We start from the raw sequence: 10260 nt of genomic DNA, 5'->3' as shown, positions 1-10260 counted from the left end.
CCTTCATGTCTCTTTATCCCCCTCATCTTCCTCCATCCCCCTCGCCTCCCCCCACCCTCTTCACTTTCCTCCACTCCTTCACCTTCCTCCATCCTCCTTTTGTCTCCCAGGAGCTTGTTCGGCTGCTCCAGCAGACAGTGCGGTCGTCACAGTATGACAAGTACTTCACCAGCAGCCGACTCTGTGAGGGCATCCCAAAGGACACACTGGAGCTTCTACACCAAAAGGATGACCAGATCCTGGGCCTCAGCAGCCAGCTGGAGCGCTGCAGCCTGGAGAAGGAGAGTCTCCAGCAGGAGGTGCGGACGCTGAAGAGCAAAGTGGGAGAGCTCAGCGAGCGGCTGGGGATGCTAATGGAGACCATCCAGGCCAAGGATGAGGTCATCATCAAGCTCAGCCAGGGCGAGGGCAGTTTGGCATCCCCTACCACCACGCCTGGCTCCCCCCTGGCCACCCCTGCCGCCAAGGACCAACTGGAGCTGGACAGGCTGAAAGTAAGAGCAGGGCATGGGCTGAGAACAGGGATGAGAGACCAGAACCCTTTAACCCCACGATATCACCCCGGAGGTTCTTTGAGCACTGATTTGGTATGGCAGCAGAATAGTTGTGCCCCCCCCCCCCCCCCCCTTTGGACAAGTATAACAGGTTTTACAGTCAAATGATCATTCATCTTCCAAGGAGCTTCCTTGGAAAATGAAACTCTTCATCCAGTGGCATTGCCGGTGCTTGGAAACGGTTCAGATCTTTCCCCTCCCTTGCTCTCAGGCAGCTGAGACTTCCCTTTCCGGTTGTACCACCATGGGACTCCATCAACCCATGGAGCACAGGGAGACTGTTTCTTGCCCTTTCTGTGTACATGAATGCACACTCAGACTTGATTGGCACAGCCTACCACAGGACCCGATGGAACCTGGGATGGGAGCGTGCTGCCCAGCAGCTAGTGTTGGGTTATCTAGGGACATGGACCCCCATTCCCTCTCAGGCCCAAGGTGAGAGGGGCCTGACTCTTAGGAGGGAAGAACTTTCCTCCCAGTGTCCCCCTGGGCTAGCCCTGAGGATGGGAGCTGGTTTCTGAGCTGAAGTGACTCTCCATGTCATATGTGGGCTTGTGAGGCAGGAGGAGCATGCAGTATTTGTGGGAAACAGTGGCAGTCAACTCTACCTGTAGAGAAGCCTGGTGGTCCAGAGGGGATAACAGGAGCCTTGGTCACCATCAGTAAGGCCACAGAAAGGATCATAACATACTAGTTGCCACCAATTCTTGAGTCTCTGTCAGAAAGGCTTTGGGTGGATAAGTGACCCCTGTTATTGCCAGTGCCAGGGGTCCCCTCTGTGATGCAGAAGGCATTCCCACCTAATCTTGTCTCCTTTGCATGGGCTCTGGAGCCAGATGTGGCTGGATTCAGACCAGCTTTACTATTTTTGAACTCCGACTTGGGCAAGTGACGTTAAGTCTGTGCCTCGGTGTGCTCATCTGTGAAACAGTGCTGTTTCTTCATAGGTGTTGTGAGGATTCAAGGAGGTAATCATGTAAAGCCCCCATGCCGCTCTGGCGCCTCCTAAGGTCTTAATGCTAGGTTTTATCATTGCTGTGACCATTAACATCGTTCTAGAGAACGTATCCTTAGATAAACGATCAGAACTTAGACTGTGAAAGAGATTGTAAGTTACAGACATAGATATGACAGGTGATGGTCACTTGCTTTTGCTGACCCACCTGTGTGACTCCATCTCTGTCCATCACTGTCAGGTGTGTCCTTTAGTTGTCTTCCCGCCCATCTTCCTTTGACTGGCCTGCCTGTTTTTGATGGTTTGTTCATTGTTTCCAAGTATGAGAGCTTTAAGAGACCAGGAGAAAGGAGTACCTATCATCATTTGAGAAAAGTCATCACCATCAAATAGATACTTTCTCCATCTCCATGGTTCAGGTGAGAAAAGGAAGTCTGTGGACCTCCTTTTGAGTTTGACATTCAGCATCTTGAGTACTGGTAGTGACGTGTGGTCTTGCTGAGGCTGAGTAAGTGTGATGCATATTAGAGTTCCGATAGGAGTCAGCTGAGCCCACTGGGCCATGAGCCCACCAGGCCTGGCTTTCAGAAGTGTGATTTGTAACCTGGGATGCCTAGTAGGTGGGCAGCCCCCCTGTGGTCTTTTCTTCACCTGGGAACTAGAGATGACTAGAATGGCTGCCCAAGAGGTGTGATCAGGATGCCACAGGTCTAACACGGGCACCTATAACCCATAGCAAATGACCATAAATGCTAGTGGTTAATGGCATCATTGAACCATTCTCAGTTCTTCTGCATTTTATGGGGAAACTGTATGATCCCATAGTGGTTTGAAAATTGGGGAATGTCTGTGGACATATCTCTGGGGATGGCAGTGGTCTTCTTCCTTTGACAAGGTCAAAGGAGTTATGTCCTTTTTGATTACCCTGGCCTGCCCTCTGAGAATTTACAGAATTCTTCTGTGACTAAGGGATCAGAAATTCCGTGGAAACCTCACATGCCAGCCTGTCAGATTATAAAAGAGAAATAATTACAAACGGGGCGAGAGGAGGCACATTTAGGAAGGCTGAATTTGGAAAGAATATTAGAAATCACTGTCCCAAAGGTGGTTCTGATTAGTATCTTTAGAACCTTCTTCAGCTCGTTTTTATTATTGGGAAGATCTAAAGAAGTTTCCTGAACTTTATTTTCACAATGTTTTACATGAAAAGTCTCCCTGCCTTTTTGTTTGTTTTTGTTGTTGGCTCCTTTCTCCTTTCTTGCTCAGAGTGTCAGGGGTTGAAGCCAACATGGCATCTGCCTTGGCCAGACCTGGTCTTTGAGTTGGACTCGGCAGAACTCGTCACTGGCTTGTCATGTTCTCTTACTGACAAAGCAAATGTGACAAAAGTTAACTACCACTGGGTTTTGGTTAAGGCTATATTGTGTTCATTGTACTTTTCTTTCAACGTTTTCATAAGTTTGAAAATTTTTAATGTAACAAGAGTTGAGGAACACGTTCTCTTAAGTGTCTCATGCATTGTAGGTTGTAGGCATTCATTATAAGATGTGATCTTAGTTAAGGGCTTTTGCATGTGTGTAGCTTTTTGTATATAAATTGAGTAAGTAAATATGAGAACCTACAGAAAATATGTTGTTTCTCTAGTTAAAGTAGTAAACATATCCTGGCATGGTGGTTCACACCTGTAATCCCAGCACTTTGGGAGGTCGAGGCAGGAGGACTGCTTGAGGCCAAAAGTTTGAAACCAGCCTGGGCAATATAGCGAGACCCTATCTAAAAAAAAAAAGAAAGAAAAACAAAAGAATGTAAGGTATTGCTTTTTTGTACCACCTCAGTGAATATGGGTAAAATATTTGCATGGATTTGGGAACTACGCCCTATTTATTTTTCCTATCACCACCATCAAATAAATGCTTTCCCCATCTCCTTCATCACAGCAGCAGTGCCTGCTTTCCTTCTACTGCCACAGGTGGTCAGAAAAAGTAATCAGATTAAAAGATGATTCAGCGCCTGGTAACGATTTCCAGTTTCTTAGAACTTACTGTAAGTTAGCAGGGCTGCTTGATTGGTGAGGCAGCAAGATGCTAATTACTTAGTAGGATAATTAGTCAATGTTCAACTCAAGTGAATTGATGGATTTTTTTTTCCCAACAGGATAATCTACAGGGATACAAAACCCAAAACAAATTTCTAAATAAGGAGATTTTGGAACTCTCAGCTCTACGAAGAAATGCAGAAAGGAGAGAGCGGGATCTGATGGCCAAGGTGGGCTGGGATGAATGTCCTGTGATCTGGTGGGAGGTCAGGCAAGGAAACCGTGTGAAAACAAACACACTATACAAACCAGCTCAACTCCCTGCTTGGAGAGATATGGCTACTGATCGAAATCTCTTTTAAAATATTTATATAGCACACAGGGCTATGTGCTTAGTCTCATTTTGTCTGTGAGGAAGACAAGGAGAAATGCCCTGAGGTGTGGCTTCCATTTGTACATAAGCATTTTTAAGAAAACAAATGAAGTATATAAGGTCCTGTAAATTAAGGTTATTGGGATTTTGATTTATGCTATCGGGTTTTATATCTGTAAGATGGGGGTGGTAAGGTTAAGGCTGCCTCTATGAACTCAGTAGGGTTGGTGTCAAAGTCAGATGTGATTATGGCTGGAAAGAGTTTCACAAAATGTCAGGGGACCACAGGCGGTTCGGCTGTAATGAAAGGAATTATAATCAAATATAATCAAATATATTAGCTTGTCAACAGCTATTGTATGCCTTATATACTTTTCTGAACAAACCTCAAAGCATCTTCCCAGACCTTATTGCTGCATGTTTTCAAGGATGTGTTTGATTTGTCTGATAAAGTAGCAGTTGGGAGCTGCCTTAAGTCCCAGTGTACTGAGAAAAAATTGGTATAGCATTGGGTGGCCACTCATGGCTCATGTGCCAAGTGGCATGAAGCTCAACCTCAGTAACTGGCACTTGACCTGCTTTCTGATGCTCACTTCAACCCCGTCCAGGGCTGATACGTTTGTTGGCATCCAGAGGTCTGATTATCAGCATCCCTTCTATACCAGAACTCCTTAAAGGAAGAGAGGAGTCCATAGAGGCCTTTGTAGACACGACAGATGGTCTGTGGCATAAATTAATTTCTTGTCTTTGATACACTCTGTCTCTGACTCATTTCCTCATAGTTTTGGGCTTGTCATTCGTTGAATGTTTGAAGTACCTGAAGATTGCTTTTCCTGGGTCTCTGTCAGGATAGAGGTAACCACTACATTCTCTGCAGTATTCTAGCCTGGAAGCCAAGCTCTGCCAGATAGAAAGCAAATACTTGATATTGCTTCAAGAAATGAAGACGCCAGTGTGCTCAGAAGAACAGGGGCCTGCCCGGGAGGTCATAGCTCAGTTGCTGGAGGACGCTCTGCAGGTAGAGAGCCCGGAGCAGCCAGAGCAAGCTTTCGTTAAGCCGCATCTTGTCAGGTAATGCTGCTAGTGACTGTTAGGGGTGGTGCACCCCATTTCTAAAGTCCCTTTTTCAACAGCAGTAGCCATTCCCAGAGAGCTGTACACAACTCTGTCTCACTAGTGCTGTTGGGATCAGCCCAATAGATATCATTGTCATTCTCCCCTAAGAATCAAGTATAGAGCTGGGGTTTGGCCTAAGTCTTCTGATGACAAGGCCTCTGTCTCGTATAAGTATGGTAGCTATACTGTGATCCAAGGAACAGAAACCTTGTCCTGAGACAGCACCCATAGGTGGCTCAAAAGCAAAGGGGGCCCTCAAGTGGGGAATAGGGCTTTCTTCCTATGGGTAACCTGATTCAGTGGTCCAGACGCACTGAGGATCCAATACAAGCTATGGACATACTTGCTCCCAGAATGCACTTGGATGAGGACACACACACACACACACACACACACACACACACACACACACACACCCAAAATATTGCATCTATTTTTTTGGGAAATCACTGAATCTGGAAGCCCATGATGATGTTGGATTAAGAATCCTCATAACCTATTTTCTGAGGAATGAAACTCATGAAATTCTAGACTGAGGAGAAGTCTGCAAATGAACTTGATCCAGCCTCTTCTTGTGTCCACCCCTTTGCCACTCAGGGCCATCCCTGGTTGGGCCTTGCTCACTGCAGTTCCCTCGCCTCCCTGGCTCTCCCCTCCAGGTCCAGGCAATGCTCGCCTCAGCTTAACATGCTCTTTCCCTTCCTGAGCTCACAGCTTGTGAGCTCATTGTTTGGGCAACTCAGATGACAGAAATAGGCTGTTCGAATGTGAACAACACATCATTCGTTACGAAACTCTTACTGAGGTCTGCTATGTGCCCGGAGCTATGCTAACTTCTTCATGGGCAATGAGGTGGGTGTCTTGATCCTCTATTTACGAGTAAGGAAGCTGGACTTGGGATGATAGGACTGTAAGGATGGGCCCAAGGTCCCTCAGTCTGTGAGTGATACACACAGGACCCCAGCCTGGGCAGCCAGATCCCTTTGTCATAGTGACTGTTTTTAACATCTGTGAGTCCTAGGAGTGTATCTGAGGGTGCCATGTGTTCTTCCCATGTGCGTTTTGTGCTCTTCTGTTATGTTGTGTTCAAACTTTATGTATAAGTAGAACAATGACTGTGAATATTGATTTATTTTTAACTTTCTATTAAGGAAAATTTCAAACATACAAAATAGTAGATGGAATTGTCTAACAGACCCCACAGGCAACTCCACCCAGCTTTAGCGGTTAGCAGCGTTTCACCAACACTGTTTCCTCTAACCCTTCCTGCCCCTCACAGATTTTTTTCTGGAATATTTTAAAGCAAATGCCGACATGATGTCATTTTACCTGTAAGCACTTCAGGGTGGATTCTAACTGATGACACTTTCTTAGATACTGATCCCAGATATGTGTTGAAACCTCTTTCAACATTATTTTGTGAAATTATCCAGGTTGATATGTGTAGCTCCTAGCATGTTTGTCTGTGTTTCTTCATGCTTTTATTTTGTTTATTGTGTATTTTTAATTTGTCTTAGATTGAAGGGGTACATGTGAAGGTTTGCCACATAGGTATAGTGACGATGGTAAGACTTAGACTTCTCTTGGGCCTGTCACCCAGGTGGTGAGCATGGGGCACAGTGGGTGGGCCTGAGCATTTTTGTACCTTCTTCCTAGAATGTCACAGCGTGAGTGTGCCTCAGTGTCTTTATTCTGTCCCTCATGGAGGACATTTAGAATCTTTCCATTTTTTTTTTTTTGAGTTGGAGTCTCACTCTGTCGCCCAGACTAGAGTGCAGTGGCACAGCTCCTGGCCACTGCAGCCTCGACCTGCTGGGCTCCAGCTATCCTTCTGCCTCAGCCTTCCAAGTAGCTAGAACTACAGGCGCGCGCTACCACGCCTGGCTAATTTTTTGATTTATTGCAGAGATGAGGTCTCGCCAAGTTGCCCAGGCGGGTCGAACCCGCGGGGTCATTCTACTCACCTCAGCCTCCCAAAGCGCGGGATTATAGGCTGAGCCACCGAGCCCAGCTAGAATCTTTCCATTTTTCCTTGTTACAAACAGTGATGCTGGGGCCGTCATGGTGCAAGTTCCCGTGTGTCCACGTGAGACAGTTTCTACAGGGTGTAGACTAAAAATGGAATTCCTGATGTATAGGGAATGCATGTCTTCAGCTCCACTAGATTTGGTTTCCAAAGTGCTTGAGCAGCTCTGCACACTTAGCAGCAAATGATTACAGGCCTTTGTAGTAGTTTTCTGTTGCTGCCATAACAAATTATCATAAACGCAGTGGCTTAAAACAAGCATGTGTTATGACCTCATCGTTCTGTAGGTCGGTAGCTCAACACAGGTCTCATCGCGTTAAAATTCAGGTTTAATTAAGGCCTGCGTTCCCTTCTGGACATCCTAGGGGCAATTCATGTCCTTGCTCCTTCAAGTTGTTGGCAGAATATAGTTCCTGTGGTTGTAGGCCTAGGTCCCCATCTCCTTGCTGGCTGTCAGCTGTGAGTGACAGCTTCGGGAGGCTGCTTAGTTCCTTGACCCGTGGCCTTTTCTTGTGTACTCAGAGGCGGCAGCAGCGGGTTCAGCCCCCCTCGCCTGCCTCTCTCTTGCCTCTTCTTCCGTCATCACGTTTCCCTGCCGACACTTCTGCCTTCCTTTTCCGCCTTAGAGGGGATATCTGGGCTCATCCAGGTAACCCTCATAATCTTCTTGTCTTAAATTCTGTAATCTTAACTCCAGTGGCAGTGTTTCCTTTGCTGTGTAACCTAATGTGGTCACAGGTTCCAGGAGTTAGGAAACAGACACCTTTGGGGGATATGATTCTGTCTTCTAAAACCTTAATTCCGTTTCAGCCCTAATTTCTTACAAATACTTGCTTCTTCCTTTTTTTTTTTACCTTTCAAAATGGTATTTTTTGAAGCACAGTTACGTGTATGATAAATAAACATGCACACACATTAATATAGCCGGATCCACCAGTCTTGTTTTTGCAGTGTTGCTTGCATTTTCTTCTAGGCTTTTCACATTTTCAGGGTTTTAAACTGTCTGGAATTGATTTTTTTTAAACCTGTAAATGATCATGAAGAGATCTAATTTAATGTTTTCCCATATAGATAGCTGGTTGTCCTAGTTTTATGTCCCAAGAAGTTGCTGACTTTATCGCTGATGTGAAATGCCTGGTCCTGTTTCAAAGTGCCACCCATATATGGATTGATTTCTGGGGTCTGTATTCTATTTCAGTTGGTCTTTTTTGCCAAGACCATATCATTTAATTTCCCCTTTTGTTTTTACCAACAGTGAATATGACATTTATGGGTTCAGAACTGTACCTGAGGATGACGAGGAAGAGAAATTAGTTGCCAAGGTCCGCGCATTGGACCTGAAGACTCTGTACCTCACAGAGAACCAGGAAGTTTCTACTGGGGTCAAGTGGGAAAACTATTTTGCCAGCACAATGAACAGGGAGATGATGTGCTCTCCAGAGCTGAAAAACCTGATCCGCGCAGGCATTCCCCATGAACACCGGTCCAAGGTGTGGAAGTGGTGTGTGGACTTTCACACGAGGAAGTTCAGGGACAGCACTGAGCCTGGCCACTTCCAGACCCTGCTCCAGAAGGCACTAGAGAAGCAGAACCCAGCCTCCAAGCAGATTGAGCTGGACCTGCTGCGGACTCTACCCAACAACAAGCATTATTCCTGCCCCACTTCCGAAGGCATACAGAAGCTGCGCAACGTCCTGCTCGCATTCTCCTGGCGAAATCCAGATATCGGTTACTGCCAAGGCCTCAACAGGTGTGTGTGGGTCCCTGGGATGTTCCCATTTGCCGTTTAGGTAACTTCCAGGCACAGGCACTGCCTGGCAGCTCCCTCTCCCTGGGTGGCCAAGAAAAGCTAGTATTTTCAGGGAAAAAGTAGTTGCAGTGAGCTGGTTTTAATGACACAACATCCCCAGTTCCAGAATAACCCAAAGAAACAAACATGATTTCAGAAAGCATTAGGAATACAAAAGTTAAATTCATTCGAAACAACCTAGAATCTTGTTTTTCTTTTTTGTTCTCATCATACTCAAGTATGACTGCAAGTTGGATTTTATTAATTTAAAATGCATGCAGTGAAAACTGGTGAACACTCCATGTTTATACAGTATACAGGATCTTTTTTTTTTTTTTTTTTTGAGTTGGAGTTGTACTCTGTTGCCCAGGCTGGAGTGCAGTGGCACGCTCACACCGCAGCCTTGACCTGCCTCTGCCTCAGCCTTTCAAGTAGCTGGAACTACAGGCATGTACCACCATGCCCAGCTAATTTTTTAATTTATTGTAGAGATGAGGTCTTGCCAAGTTGCCCAGGCTGGCCTCGAATCCCTGAACTCAAGCAATCCTCTCGCCTTGGCCTTCCAAAGTGCTGGGATTACAGGCATGAGCCACCACGCCTGGCCACATATAGGATCTTTGTGAATCAAGAAGTTGCCCCAAACAGTTCTTCAGCAGATGAAACTTAACCCTTAAAGGACCTAAACTTGTTTTCTTTTAGTCTAGAATCTTCTCACAGCCTTGCTTACTCTCCTAGACAGAGGACACTGAAAAGCCTCTCACCTTCTCAGTGATCCAGGCTCATCTCCTGAGCTGTGCTGGGACAGGATGAGGTCTCAGGAGGTACTGAGGCCTGCTCTCTGTGAGGCTTCTCCCATTGCTGGACTTTGAGTATTCTGACTGCTTCTCAACTGGCTGGCACGCTTTCTGCTATCTTTACAATTGTCCAATTGTATTCCTCTCTGTGTAGTGAAAGTGGGTAACCCAATGTATTAGAGATATGGATAAGGTAAGAACAAGGAAGCTCTAATGTACATTTGGAGGAATCCTGTCAGCCATGCTGGGAGCTTGAGTTTGGAGTGCTGACGTTTGTTTTGGCTGCTCCTAGGCCCTCCTGTCCCTGCTTCTTATCTGGTACTGACCTCCGGAGAAGGGCTGCCTATTTGCATCTGAAATGAGAGTATTGCAGGAAGAAATGTACTTGCTTAAGACCTGAAACCAAATGGTATCCAGGAAGTCATTTCCTCTGGTGGTGAGGACAGGGCAGCCTCTCTTGTGCCCTCATGGTAAAAGGGACTTCAGCTGCTCCTAGATAGTCTCCTTTAAAAAAAAAAAAGAGCCCATAAATAGGATCCTGTCTAGCAAAGCAGTCTTGTTTTACTTAAAGCCATAATTCACATTTTGTGCTCAATCTGGAAGTTCCTGGAAGCTGGA

General features: G+C 45.9%; 1 protein-coding gene across 2 annotated transcripts in view; it reads left to right on the top strand.

The window, feature by feature from the left end:
• TBC1D2B (TBC1 domain family member 2B) overlaps window positions 1-10260 on the top strand; it is a 50694-nt gene that overhangs the window by 27109 nt on the left and 13325 nt on the right. For both annotated transcript variants that reach the window (XM_008056258.2, XM_008056259.2), the window contains exons 5-8: window positions 111-494; window positions 3664-3774; window positions 4795-4988; window positions 8315-8809. In XM_008056258.2, coding sequence (XP_008054449.1) covers window positions 111-494; window positions 3664-3774; window positions 4795-4988; window positions 8315-8809 — 1184 coding nt within the window. The remainder of the gene's footprint in view (window positions 1-110; window positions 495-3663; window positions 3775-4794; window positions 4989-8314; window positions 8810-10260) is intronic.

This window comes from Carlito syrichta, unplaced genomic scaffold (assembly GCF_000164805.1).
Source record: "Carlito syrichta isolate Samal-C Ts95f unplaced genomic scaffold, Tarsius_syrichta-2.0.1 Scaffold302301, whole genome shotgun sequence".
NCBI lineage: Eukaryota > Metazoa > Chordata > Mammalia > Primates > Tarsiidae > Carlito > Carlito syrichta.
The sequence above is the reverse complement of the archived record's forward strand: the minus strand, read 5'-3'. Positions and strand labels throughout refer to the sequence as shown.